The sequence below is a fragment of the Maylandia zebra genome, linkage group LG17 (genome assembly GCF_041146795.1).
Source record: "Maylandia zebra isolate NMK-2024a linkage group LG17, Mzebra_GT3a, whole genome shotgun sequence".
Taxonomy (NCBI): domain Eukaryota; kingdom Metazoa; phylum Chordata; class Actinopteri; order Cichliformes; family Cichlidae; genus Maylandia; species Maylandia zebra.
Window position 1 is genome coordinate 30,174,228 of NC_135183.1, and position 14,371 is coordinate 30,188,598.

At 39.0% G+C, this 14,371-nt stretch overlaps 2 protein-coding genes across 8 annotated transcripts in view; both read left to right on the top strand.

Moving 5' to 3' along the window:
* Positions 1-1,366, top strand: part of LOC101466122 (ninjurin-2) — a 38,098-nt gene extending 36,732 nt beyond the window's left edge. For 2 of the 7 annotated variants that reach the window (XM_012918340.3, XM_004548215.3), the window contains one exon: positions 844-1,366. Coding sequence is in view for 2 of the 7 variants with exons in the window: in XM_004548215.3 (XP_004548272.1) it covers positions 844-1,007 (164 nt within the window). In the remaining 5 variants the exon portion in view is untranslated. The other 5 variants (XM_004548213.3, XM_004548220.2, XM_004548222.4 and 2 more) reach the window with 5 other exon arrangements.
* Positions 1,367-5,860: 4,494 nt separating this feature from the next.
* LOC101465836 (E3 ubiquitin/ISG15 ligase TRIM25) lies at positions 5,861-11,447 on the top strand. The gene is made up of 2 exons (XM_014409596.4): positions 5,861-5,961; positions 8,899-11,447. Exon 2 carries the CDS (start codon positions 8,901-8,903, stop codon positions 9,582-9,584), a length of 684 nt encoding a protein of 227 aa, XP_014265082.2. The 5' UTR covers positions 5,861-5,961; positions 8,899-8,900; the 3' UTR covers positions 9,585-11,447.
* The last annotated feature ends 2,924 nt before the right edge of the window (positions 11,448-14,371 follow it).

A 14,371-nucleotide genomic window follows, 5' to 3' on the forward strand; every position in this document is an offset into this window, starting at 1 on the left:
GCAGCCCGCAGGGACCTTAACGTGGTGTCCAATCAGAAACGACTCGACTACCTGAACAACGTTGCTACAGGCATCATCTTCGCCACCACAGTGATTAACTTCTTCATCAGCTTCTTCGGCTCCAAGAGGACCGGATTCTTCCGCTGGCTGTTGGCTCGACTCCACTTTTGAGACACACAAAACTATGAAAATATATCCAAGTCATGCACAGACCCACCAACATGCTTTGCAGCAGTATTTCATCTGTGCAGTAGCATGACACATTGGCCTAAGACAAAGTTGGAAAACAATCCCATGTGTTCAAACATTGCATCTTAATTCCTATTCAGACACTTGTCAAATTTCTCACACTGTAATCGAACTAAAATATTTTTAACTTTAACCAGCTGTCATTTAAACATGCATGGTTTTATTTGCTCCAATGACATGCTTGTGCAAATATTGTACTTTTTTATTGTAGATGTCTCTACTTTTTCTGTGCATTTTACATGTATTCTTCCCTTCTTTTATGTGCCTAATCGGTAAAAGTGTAAAGCTTGTTTTGATTTTAAATATACATCTTATTTTAAAACATCTTTGACATCAGAAAAATAGAAAAAAAAATATGAAATGGATAAATATCTTTGTGAATAAAAAGCTAAATAAAACGAGTGATTATAAAGAAAGCTATACTTGGCTTATTGTATTTTTACTGAACATTGTTATTTTGGGCCTGCATCTATACTATTCTTTTGGCAGATTAAAAATATATATAAGGCATTTTGGTCAAAAGAAATGTGTCATCATCTGGTCTCATGCCTGTTTTTCCTCTATTGTGTTTGTGTGCGTGTGTGTGCGACACAGGCCGTCGGAACCTGAACAATTCCACTCTACAAAAGCGTCTGGACTACCTGAACAACATAACCACCATTATAGTCTTCATCACCTCAGGCATCAATTTGTTCATCAGTACCTTTGCCATGAAGAGCACTGGATACTTCCCGTGGCTTATGATGCGCATTCACTGATATACACATGCACATGTGTAAACTATTGCACTTTTAGAGTTGCGCCACCATAAAAGCATGCTTGCAACAGCTTAAAATGTACGTTTGTTCATACTAGAGAGTTTTTCATGCAGGTTTTGGGCATTTCATGGGTAACTGACTGCGCACACATCCATTTTAACAGATTTGTATGCATTCCTTACATGTAACATGTATAGTCCCCAGTTTGTTGAGCTCTAACTCTAGCAGAACACACAAGACTCATTCTTCTTTGTCATGTTTCTAAACAGTGAAATCAAAATATGTGAAAACAATTTCCCTCTCAGTGACTTACACTAAAGATCACACTTTATTTGAATGCAATAAAAGCTCTAATTTACTGTTTGGGCTCTTTTTTTCCACAATGCCTTCATCTAATGGGGCCAGCTAGTGACCAGACGGGGGAAATGGACAAGGGAATATATTTCCAGATGTTATCAGATATGTAAAACAGGTTTATGGAGCTTTCTTAAGAAGATAATAAAGTCTGATTATATGTGTGCAATACTAGCACGGCAGGTGTTTCTTGGTTTTAGTAACTTTTTCCAGGAAAAGGTGACCGGAAGCTATCTTCTTCTTGCCCTTATTCTTCTTGTTTCAGTTCTTCCCTTTAGGAGCAGATCATCTGCTTCCATATTACCCTATGCCTTGCACACTCCTCTCTCTATCAGCTTTTTGCATCCCTTTCACCACATCTATGAATTTTCTCTATGGTATTCCTTTTTCTCCTGCCTGGCAGCTCCATGTTAAAGATCCTTTGCCTAATATAGCAAAGATATCTCCTCTGCACATTTCCAAACCATCTCTACCTTTTGTCCAGACCGCTCAACTTGAGCTGTCCCTCTGATATACTCATGTCTAATTTTGTCAACCCTGGTCACTCCCAAAGTGGCCATGTATCTTCTACTCTGCTACCTCCAGCCCCACCTCCTGTCTTTTTGTAAATCCCGTTGTCTCTAAACAATAGTTACCTTTCACTCTTGCTGCTATCCTTCTGTCACAAATCACCCCAACAGTCATCACCATCCACTACACCCTAGTTGCTCTCATTTCTTCACCTCTTTTGTGCATTGTCCATTGCTTTGGTAGGTTGACCACAGGGTTTTAAACTCATCTATCATTCCCCAGAAATTAAATTATTTGCAAGACTCTCCAGAAGTTGGCTGCAGCTCAGCCGAGCTGGTAATGGACAGAAGATGAGATGAGAAAGTGAGACAGGAGGTGGTGGAAATGGGAGTACAGTACACAAAAAGGAGAACAACAGTAAGATGGTTCACTCTCAGAGAAGGCTGTTTAATTTACTGGCTATCAAAAGAAAATTGAAAGGGAGAATATGGACTGATTTTGAAATGGCCCAGATTCAGGTGAAGTCACAGGTGCTATTGGATCATTGTTATCTCCCTGTAAGGACTGTCCACCCTAATGGAGTCAACTTGCATGTAAGCCTGATTAATGATGTAAAAAGGTATCATCTCAGGAAAAAGCACAATGGTGCCAGCAACTCAAATGATTGAAAATGTTGTAGGAGTAATAAGGCAAAATGCCTCAAAGTCACCCCTGATGGTGAAAAATGACAATTGCTATCTAAAACTGCTTTCTAAAGTACCTGATATCTGAATTGCAAAACTTTGGCACGTTTGCACTGTGCAAAGGCATCCAATGATGTCGTGGACAGGGGCGGAGCGTGGGGGTGGCTTACTGGGCTTAAGCCCGGGTTGTTTTGTCAGAAGCCCGGGGTATTTTGGAGTGCAATTTTTTCATAGTTAGATGCCTGGCTGACAACTGTATAAAACAAAAAGTACACACAATATTCGAAGCACATAGTGCACACTGTGGGAATTTACGACTGTGCGTGAATCCCCCCCTGATATTGGTATGATCCAAGCTCAGGCACTAAGCGACTGAGCGAGGGGGCGGGGCAGCTGCTGCCCGTCAGTGCGCTGTTGGAGAGACGGAGCCAGCCATACTAAGGAGAGCTTAAGTTTGACCAGGTACCAAAGCAAATCATTCGTACCGTACAAATAATGTAAATATGACGGTGCATCACGAAAGATTGATATCAAACTGATCACTTGACCCATATTACGTTACTTGCTGTTCAAGTGAATCAACAAATGGCGAAATGAAAAGCCGAACAAATGCTATTTTTTTTAGAGATTCTTAGCTTACGTGTGTTTATTTCATATTTTCAGTTCTTACCCTCCCCGACTAAATCGGTTTCAGTTATGTACTGAAATATAAGAATGGAAAACTCAGGTAAATGTTATTTTATATATTATGCTTTGTATGTTGTTCAGTATATTTGTATGCAAAACAAGAGGGATTTCAGTACACAGCAGGATATTCACATTTGTAACCAGATATTTACACTTTAGGGAGAAAACATAAAACATTTTTACTGCACAACATCAATTTAGAGTAAACTTTTGTTTTAGATAAATATTGAAATATCTTTTGAATTAGTTAAATGTCACAATAAAGAGAGACAGAGCTTTCTGTTTTTTATCACTTTCATCAAATTTAGGAGTACATGTACACTAAGTTTATTGTTAATTAATAAGAAAACTCCAGACGATTCCATTCTGAGCTGAAGAAGCTTCTGATAGGTTAGTAGAGTCCATGTGAGTAAACAGGTGGCACAGCTGTGGATGCATATAAGGCAAAACACAGAGCCTGTTTCTGTGACATGGGAAAATCAAGAGATGTCAACCAAAACACCAGGAAAAGAACTATGGAGCTCCATAAGTGTGGCTCAATTTGAATACAATTTGGTGCCATTTGCAATTAAGAAATACAGACGATTTCTCTCTTTACTCTTAAAGTTAACAAATATGTTTTTTATATTTATCAATCTAAAAAAAATAAACATTTAGTCTGATTTGATGTTACAATTAAAAAGTGTTTGTGTTTTTATCTGAAGAGTTTGTAAATATCTGTATATTTGATGATTGTCAGCACAAAGAGAGAGAGAGGAACAGAGAGGGAGATGGAGAATGAGGACAGAACAGAGATGAACAAGAGCAGGTGAGACAAACATGTTAGTCAAATGGTTGTTTACCAAAAGTATCACCGTATTATAGGTACTCATGTATCTCATACCTAGTGTTTCTTTTTAGGTTTGTTATTTTTCAAATTCTATATTTATTAAGTTATGCAGGCTTGTTTGCACAACAAGGCTAAATAATTATATAAACCTTTCTCAATCTAAATATTGTACTTTGGTAAAATTAAAAAATAAATGTAGTGCAGGTCTATGATGATTTTTAGTGCTATCATCTAGTTCTGATTCTGGTTCTGTCTTGGTTAAGTCCCAAGTAGTCCTGATTTTGAACTGTTGTAGTCCTGTTTTAATTCTGGATCAGTTCTTGGTCTGGTTGAATTGGGGTTTAGTCCTCGTGTCTTGATACAGCCCTGATTTTGTTCTGCCTTGCTGCTTAATTAAAAAACTAGTTTAAGGTGTTCTGCACATGTGATATATATTTTTCCCTATATGAAGTCATTCTTTTTTGAACAAAACTCAAAACAGAGCCAATTAATCTTTCAGTCATTTCTACCCCCCCCCAGGGAAAAAAAAATCCCACATGCATACTATCCTTTTGGGCTAAGCCCCGGTTGTTTCAAATGCCTGGCTCCGCCTCTGGTCGTGGAGAACAGAAATATGGAAAATGTGACAGAAGCAAGGCTCAAGTTGCTGGAACCACTGAGGGCAGTGCTCCTCATCGAGGTAAGAGAGCAGCCAGTAGAACTGTCAACGATACTCTTTACTTTTTTAGAATAAATAAAAAACCTGAAATTAGTTTTTGGCACCATAAGTCTGTAGCCTATAGATTAACAACCAATCTCAAAATACTTGATGATCAGTCAGGCTGACAGTTTGCACAGTGTGTGCAGTGTCTGATCATTTCAGTTTGTGATTTTCTACAGGAATTTTTTGCTGTATCACTGTTTTAGTCAGTTCAAGTGTGAATCTGCAGTGACACCATCTTATAAACAATTATGTTGGTCAGTTCAACAAGAATGCCTCTTTCATTTGACTGTACCCGTGCTAGGCATCCGGCATAAAATCTTTATCTTTGCCAAATAAAGCAGATGAAGGTGGTCAACTTGGCTCTGGCAATTTTGGCAGGTGCTACCGTTATTGAAATCTTCCCCTTCTGAATATCATTTTTTAATGCTGTTAGTTACAATGTAAATGTAGTCATGCTTTAAAATGTTTGTTTTTTAAAACCAAAATCATCCTGTGATTTATCTGTCTGCATGACTTCAACGATCCTGTCTATATATAGACAGGATCGTTGAAGTCATGCAGACAGATGGAGTATACTCCATATGGACACAACTACAAGATTTGTATCACAGAGTTCTGACACAGCAGTGATGTGACAAGTCTTCCCTCTGCAATTATCCCACTAGACAGGAAAGCCGGGCTTGAGAATGTAACATCAGAAAGAAAAGAATTAGAATAGACTAAATCCAGGGATGTGTAGGCACAGCACTGGTTTATCCCTGGAGTTTGGTTTATTTTTTATGCTTGAGTTACTCGTATGTCAGTGTTAGCTTAACAAAGAAAAACAAAACACACAAAACACACACACACACACACACACACACACACACACACACACACACACACACACACACACACACAAAACCCTTCAACACAAGGACTGGACTGAAAAACATTTTAAAACTATTGCTCAAGACCACTTTTAAAAAATTCCTAAGAAAGTCTGTCTCTTTAGAAGTAAAATATAAAGAAATTAGGGGTTGTTATGCAAAAATAAATAAATAAACAATTTTCTTTTTTAAAAAAACCAACCCTATTTCCTTCGGAGACTGCGCATTAACTGATGGATGATGAAATGGGAAATGAAACTGCACGCCTAATGTGAAAAAGCTGCATTTTGTTTTAAACCTCAACGCTACATTTGGGCAGGTAAGCTTTGACATTTTTTTTATCTTGTGTAATTTCTTTTAAAACACTCCGCAAAGATAGTTGAAACGCCGACGTGATACGGTCAAAACTGGGCGAGGTACGACGGCAGAAATGTGAACCCATCCCCGGACTTTGACGTTGTTTCCGCGTAGAGCTGAGCTCTTAGACGGTCTCTGATAAAGTTAGAAATATAGATTTCTTTTATGCTCGTCTTCTTTTTTTTGGCAACTAGTATAGTTAGGTCATGGTTGTGAACAAACGTCCACACAACGTCGTCTTTTCGACGTACACAGCCTCGTGTTAGCGATGTGCCAAACGCTAATCCGCAAAGTCAGTCAACTTCAACAAATCTCAGGGTTTTGTGGTTGTGCTTTATGAATGTGTGTGTGTGTGCAGTAAGTCACAAGCAGAACACTTTGCTAAAGCTAGTACGATAGGCAAAGAGCAGCAAACTTATTTTTTAAAAACTGTTTGTCTTTTAATAACATGTAACTTTGACTTTCCGGATCTCCACCATGGGATAAGTTCCGTATTTTGCCAGCATAGACTAGAATAGGTTGCTACTTGCCTTGATTTTGTTCTTAAAGTTTCAGTGGAGAAATAATGAATGTGCATATAAGCATATCTTACAACTTACAACATCTTTGTTTACTGGTTTTGACCCTATTTCTATTTATGTCTTACACATCAAGCTCTTTTTTCTTCCATGAATAACCTGTTTTAAGCAGAGATAATTCTCAAATGAAATATCAAAACAAAACAAACCACATTTACAATCTGATAATACCAGAAGTATCACTTATACACAGTGTTGGTCAAGTTACTTGAAAAAAGTAATCAGTAACTAATTACTGATTACTCCCCCCAAAAAGTAATCCTGTTACTTTACTGATTACTTATTTTCAAAAGTAATTAATTACTTAGTTACTTAGTTACTTAGTTACTTTTTAAAAACACAATTTACAACCTGAAGAGGTGATAAAGTGATAGATCTTTCAGCCCAATTCTACTTTTTCTACATAATCCATCATACAAAATGTAATCAAATGGAAAAGTCTCTTTTTTTAACTTGTTTTATCAGTTTTAATCTTTTAACTTTATGCATCAAGCAAAACATTTAATTATATGCAACATTCTCTGACTTGAATAAATTAGTTTAACATTTATACCTATTTTCTACACATTCCAGCACATAAAATAAAATATTTTTTGTGTTTTCACTCACTCTTTCAAACAGATGCAAGTAAAACACAGCAGAAAATAAATAAAGTCAAAGACTCAGCGGTCCTTTTGCTCTATTTTCACCTGTAAAGCAGGAGCAGGGTAGGCGGAGGGTTACCCTGGTGTAGGTGTGCTGCGGTCAGTTGAAGAATCTGCGCGAGTGTCTCTGTGAGTTTCCCATCACGTCGTAGCTACTCGGTGCTTGCTTGGAAGTTTAGGGGTTTTTTTCGCTGTAAAAAGAAGTTTTCTTCCCACGCACGATGGACGCTAATGTTTTTGTCACTTTTTATGGAATCAAACTCAAAGTAAGGTCAGTACTTCCACACTTTAAACGCTGCACGCTCATACTCTCTCCTGTACTCGATATATTATCCATTGTTGATCTGCACACAGCTGCTGTCACCAACGTCGCACTTGCTTACGTCACTGTCATGAGACATTCTCGCAAAAAAAATCACGGTTTTAGTAACGCAGTAACGCAGCGTTCCTACGGGAAAGTAACTGTAATCTAATTACCGATTTTGCAATAGTAATCCCTTACTTTACTCGTTACTTGAAAAAAGTAATCAGATTACAGTAACGCGTTACAAGTAACGCGTTACTGCCCATCTCTGCTTATACATGCACTGGCCAATACATTAGTTACACATTACTGGGCTGGGTTAGCAGCAATGCTCAGGTAGGCTGTGGCGTTTAAATGATGCTCAGTTGGCATTAAGGTGCCCGAAGTGTGACAAGAAAATATCCCCCACACCATTATCCAGCCATCATCAGCCTGAGCTTGATGCAAGACAGCATGGATCCATGCCTTCATGTTGTATATACCAAGACACATCTTCCAATCTTCTGTTGTTCAATTTTGATGAGCATATGTGAATGGCAGCCCAGTTTCCCATTCTTTGTAAATGGGAGTAACGCCTAGTATGGTCTTCTGCTGCTGTAGCCCATCTGCTACAGGGTTCAAGATGCTCTTCCAAGTGCCTTGGCTGTGTAGCCACTGTATAGCATCAACAAGGAATTATCACCCAGAAAACTGGCTTCCTCAGGATATTTCGTCTTTTTCAGACCATTCTCTGTAAACCCTAGAGATGGTCGTGCAGGAAAATCTCAGCAAATCAGCTGTTTGTAAAATACTCAAACCAACCCTTCTGGTACAAACAACCATACCACATTCAAAGTCACTTAAATCACCTTTAATTTTCATTCTGATGCTCAGTTTGAACTTCAGCAGCTCATCTTGACCATGTTGATATGCTTAAATGCACTGAGCTTCCTCCATGTGATTGTCTGATCAGATATTTGCATTAATAAGCAGTTTGAACGGGTGTCCCTAATGAAGTGGCTGGTGAGTGTATGTAGCATATTGTAGTAATTCAGTAAATGTCTTAATTAAATTTTTTGGTTTTGGTTTTATATAAGACGGTGCTGTAATGTTTAAAGTTACTACTAAAGTGTAGAAGAGCTGACCTGTTGATTTTTGTTTTTACAAATAAGGAATTTAACAAAAAAAACCAAATAATTATATGATATCCAGAATGTTGTTTTCAGTTGTGTTTTCACTAAAGTAAAATATTAGGTCAAACTGATTAATCTCAGCGTTGCTAGCCATATATATGTATAAGTTTTACCTTGAAAGACACTTTTTTATATACAATTTAATGTTTTGTCTATTTGAAATTCTAAGTCGTCTTCATTCTTTGTTCGTTTGTTTTTTAGTCATGGCCTCAGCCAGCAGCTTGCTGTGTGAGGAACAGTTCCTCTGTTCAATCTGCCTTAACACATTTACTGATCCTGTCACTACTCCATGTGGACACAACTACTGCAAGACTTGTATCACAGAGTACTGGGACAGCAGTGATGTAACGCAATGTCCCCTCTGCAAGAAGAGGTTCCGCCGCAGACCTCAGCTTCAGGTCAACACAGAGTTCAGAGATATGATGGAGTGCTTCAACAGCATGAGAGTAAAGGATGGAGAGGTTCTTGCTAAACCGGGGGAGGTGCCCTGTGATGTCTGTATCGGATCAAAGCGAAAGGCCCACAAGACGTGCCTGGTGTGTTTGACCTCATATTGCCAGGCCGACCTGGAGCCTCATCAGAGAGTTGCAAGCCTAAAGAAGCACAAGCTGATCGACCCCGTATCAAACCTGAAGGGCAGGGTGTGTCAGAAGCATGACAAGATGTTGGAGCTCTTCTGCTGCACAGATCAGGTGTGTATTTGTTTCATGTGCTTGAAAGACGACCACGTGACACACGTAACCATCCCCTCCGAACGTGCTTTCAGAGAGGGGAAAGCCCGGCTTGAGAGCTTAACATCAGAAATGAAAGCAATGGAAAAGACCAAATCCAGTCATGTGAAGGAAGCCAAACGCTCGGCTCGGCAAAACAAGGACGAATCAGAATGAGAGGTAGCAGATATTGCTGTGGTTTTAGGAGCTCTGGTGGCCTCTCTGCTAAAAAACCAGGACGAGCTAATTAAGCTAATCCAAGAGAAGCACAAAGCAGTAGAAACACAAGCTGAAACCCACATAGCTCTGCTGGAAGAAGAAGTAGATGAGTTAAGAAGGGGGATAGCTGAACTGGAAGAGTTTTTACAGACAGAAGACCATCTCCATTTCCTGCACAGCTGCTCGTCCCTCCACTACGTTGCATTCAATAAGGACGTATTTAAACCTCTGTCCCACGGTGTGCCTCCTTTTACAGACAGCCTTTCTAAAATGAGTCAACAGATATATTTGGGGATGGTGAAGAAGTACAGTGCTCAGATAGAAAAGATACTCAGTAAAGAAGTGGGCATGCTTGTTTATGAGCTCAATTCGTCTGATGGCTGTGATGCTGCTGAACAGGCTGCTACAGCAGAACCACTAATGAGAGACAATTTTATTGAAGGAGAAGGGATATCAAGAGAATATGATTTTGAAGAGGAGTGGAGACCACCTCGGGACAAGCTAATGATGATCCAGCTGTGTAATTCGATGACTCTAACTTTTGATCCCCATGTAGCCCATCCAATACTCAAGGTGTACGAGGGTGGCAAAAAACTAACACTTAATATACGTTTACGGCCTTACTCTCCTCTTTTTGAGCGACCATTTTTAAATCAACCCTATGTCCTTGCGACTGAAGGATTCTCCTCAGGCAGATTCTACTATGAGGTTTGTGTCAGCAAGAGTAAAGTCTGGACTTTAGGAGTGGTCAAAGAGTCTGTGAACAAGCACATGGGTTTTCCTCCCACCCCCAAAGATGGAGCCTGGACATTAAGCGCACGGTACACTGGATGGGATGTGCAATATTTTGCCTGTGATTCCGAGATTCTTCTTTTGCATGTGAGACAGACACCCAAAACAGTTGGTGTGTTTGTCGATTACGAGAAAGGAGAGGTCTCGTTCTATGACGTGGATACCAGAACCCTGATGTACTCCTTCACAGGATGTACCTTCACTGAGAAACCATCAACATTAAAAGCTCTTCTGTATTATCTGCTTGGCTTTCCTTTAAGTAACAGGTGCAAGCTGTATCCTATTTTTGGAATCTTTCCGATAGGTAATAATTTTGCCAACCAAATATCCATCACAACTTAACTGTGGACCTCACAACTTAAAGTGCCACGTGTCATTAAGTTGTTATCACTGAGGAAGAGGCTACGTGCTTTTGAATACATAGTGCTAAACATGTTCTGCAGCCAAGACCTCATAACAATTTAGAAGCAGCAGACGTAGTAGTATGACATAGTAACGGAGGACAGATTCATGTACAAAGTAGTTATAAACATAAATGGTTGCATTACCTGTATTTAGCCAGTAGGTAGCACCATTGTTTAGCCATTGTGCTGATGTGCTGCCTTACAAATAAAGGGCCTTGAGGGTGGCATCATGGGAAATTAACTGCATTTATAGTCAAAAATGCTTATATACATATTTTATGCACATGTTAGTTTTGGACTCATTGTCTACAATTTTGCTTTTGACATCACTGACTGTCAACATTTTTACTGTCTTGTGTAATTCAGTCAACAATTTTACTTTTCTTTCAACTTATCATCAGTGCATCCAAAAGCAGAGCTGAAGGTTCTGAGTTTTCTGTACAGAGTTTACATGTTCTTCCAGTGAGTGTGTGGGTTTCCCGATGGACTGACGACCTCTCTGAAGTATAACCTCTCCCTTTACAGCTGAGAGCATTTATGAAAATGACTAGATGGATTTACAAAATGCCAAAAACCATCATCTGACGACAAGCTGGGTTTTTGGGGGGGGTTTGTATGTTGTATTATACTGCTATTAAAAATCTATTTCTTAGAAATTTCTTCTGGACCTTTTTTTTCTGTAACTTCAGATTATATTCACCTATGCCTTGTTTATGAATGCCCAACACATGGAGAATGTTAAAAAAAAAACTTTAAAAATGCTCACAGTTGAAGTTTGCAAACACAGTTTACAAAACCGTGTTGGTCCACCTCTCTCAGGGGGAACTTTAGCCAGCAGACTATTTATACCTTAGTTGTCTGACTGACTGGCGCCGAGGGAACTGGGACACTGTAAATGTGTGTCTGTGTGCATGCGTACTTACTTAGCATCTAGTTGGAAATATTTCTTTAGGATCAGGTGTTAATAGTGCATTAGAGAGACAGATAATGCAATACACTGACTGGTCACCTTTTGCCTGCAGAACTGACTTAATTCTTGGTGGCATACATTCAAAAAGGCGCTGGAAACTTTAATCGGAGGTTTTGGTCCATATTCTGACCCTAACATGTGAGTGTCAAAGCAGAAATCAAGATGCCGAGCTGACAGTAGTGGCAAACAGTGTGGCCTTCTGCTGCCTTAGCCCATCTTCTTCAAGCATTCGGAGATGCTCTTCTGCACACCTTTTTTGTAATGTTAGCCTGAAGCAATCTGGCCATTGTCATTTGACCTCCAGCATTTACAAGGCATTTTTACCTAAATGACTTCTGCTCTCTTGATATTTTCTCCTTTTTGAACCAATCTCTGAAAACCTTAAAGTTGTTGTGTTTAAAAATTTCTAGTAGATCAACAGTTTGTGAAATACTTCCACAACCATGCCACATTCAAAGTCGCTTAAATCACTTGTCTTCCTGATTCTTAGTTTGAACTTTGTCTAAAAGCCTCAATGATTTGCTGCCAATGTGATTGACTGATTAGATATTTGAATTAGCAAGCAGTTGAACTGGTGCATCTAACGAAGTGGCCAGTGAATGTAGAGCAAGAAGATGAGGATAACCTTATGGGAAATCTGCAAACATACTGTATGCATGCTGTATTCCAGTCATTTACTCATCAAGCAGCTAGCTCCAGGAGTGCCATAAATCTGAAGTATAACTTACGAGCATCACACTAAAAAGCTGACAGGCCCATTCAGTAAAAGCACAGAAATAAATTAGTAAAATTGATCTTACTACAAATCAAATGTGCTGACTGTCATATGGTATGGAATAAAGAATAACGCAAGACCGACGTAGCTACATTTTTTTGTTGAGAATTTTTGTCACGGCGTGGTGCGCCGGTGTGTTTTTTGAAACAGGACCCAAAAGCAGATGTGGACGAGGTGTTGCAGATTTAAACAGAAAGCGATCCTTTATTTGGATGATTGCAGGGGTTAAACAAGGAACCCTAAGCAAACTAAATAACACTAAGAAACAAATACTATGACGTTCTATGACTATGGTGGGGATAACAGACACCCCGACAATGACATTCAGAAAACAGAGGACTTAAATACACACATGAGGTGATCAGGGGAAGTGGAGACACATGAGGAAACAGCTGACTAGGATAAACATAATGATGCACAGGCAAGAGTAAAACTAACCACATGAACACAGAACACAAGACCCTTTTCAAAATAAAACAGGAAACATGCAGACTTAGACACGACAACACAACTTAACAGGCCTAACACACATAACAGACTAGACAAGGAACCAAACATAACCACACATGACGCATGAACCAGGGAAACTTAGTACAGGGGAGATGACATAACTAAGAAACAGGACTACACAGTAATCTAGAAATTAACTAGGTGAACTAAGCTAAGGCACAAATAAATACAAAAGATACATAAACTCAAACACTGGGTCGCTTGACCCAGGACCATGACAATTTTGTTAAAACATAAAAATACTGTAGACTTTTATGATGAATCTGGCTATTACTGATCTAAAGAAACTAAGGTTTTCATCCAAACGGCCTTCTCACATTCAAGTTAAAATAGTACTCATCCTCAAATCCATCATCTGATAAAATCAATAAAGATCCATTAGTGTGGAGGAAGAAAATCACATAGCCAAAGGTTTACTTTATAAATCCTCTGTGACTGATAGGATAAAGGTTAACTTTACTGGTATTGCCTTCCTTCAGATAAATCCTTGTGCCGTCCTTTTAATGGCCGAGCTTTTTTTCTCATCTTAATATAGATTATTTATGTTTTGGGATTTTTTTTTACCTGCAGAAAAGAACATCAATACAGGGCAGCATCTAATAACATTAGTTACATTTGTGTTTTACAAGTCAGAGGGGCTATTTGTTCTGTCAACAAAAGAACAGGTGATCACCTTGAGTCAGTGTATTAGGTAGTTAACTAATCATACCACATTTATTTTTAAGTCACATTAAACACCTGTACGGACAAATAACATATAAAATTTTGCTTTACTGTTTTATAAGAGTAAGTAAGTTCACATGGACAGAAGATAAATTAAAGGACAAGCCTGAACCCTTGACCACTACAACAACAGGATCCGGTGGCTCTGTTGGCATGGTTTGCTGCCATCGAGAGAAGAGTGAGTGTAAATTAACACTGCTGATTTGTTGAGGATGATTATGATATGACTCATGCGCTACAGCCTTCACAGTCACCAGATCTCACTCCAGTTGAACACTTATATGAGATTCTGGACTAACGTGTTAGACCGCACTTTCCACCAGCATCATGAAAACATGAATCAGGGGAATATTTTTGGGAGAAACACATTTCCAAAAGGTTTGGACAGGGACATGTTTACCACTATGCAGCATCCCCCCTTTATTTTACAACAGTCTTTAAACATCTGGGAAAATCTGAGAGATCAGCTGCTGGACTGTTGGGAGAGCACCGTTGTCCCATTGTTGTCTGATATATGATTCTAAATGCTCAGCAGTCCTTCTTTGTCATATTTTTTTAATGTTTTGTTTCA

Excerpts from the sequence above, each read along its gene's own strand:
- LOC101465836 (XM_014409596.4), top strand. The coding sequence starts at position 8,901 with ATGGCCTCAGCCAGCAGCTTGCTGTGTGAGGAACAGTTCCTCTGTTCA.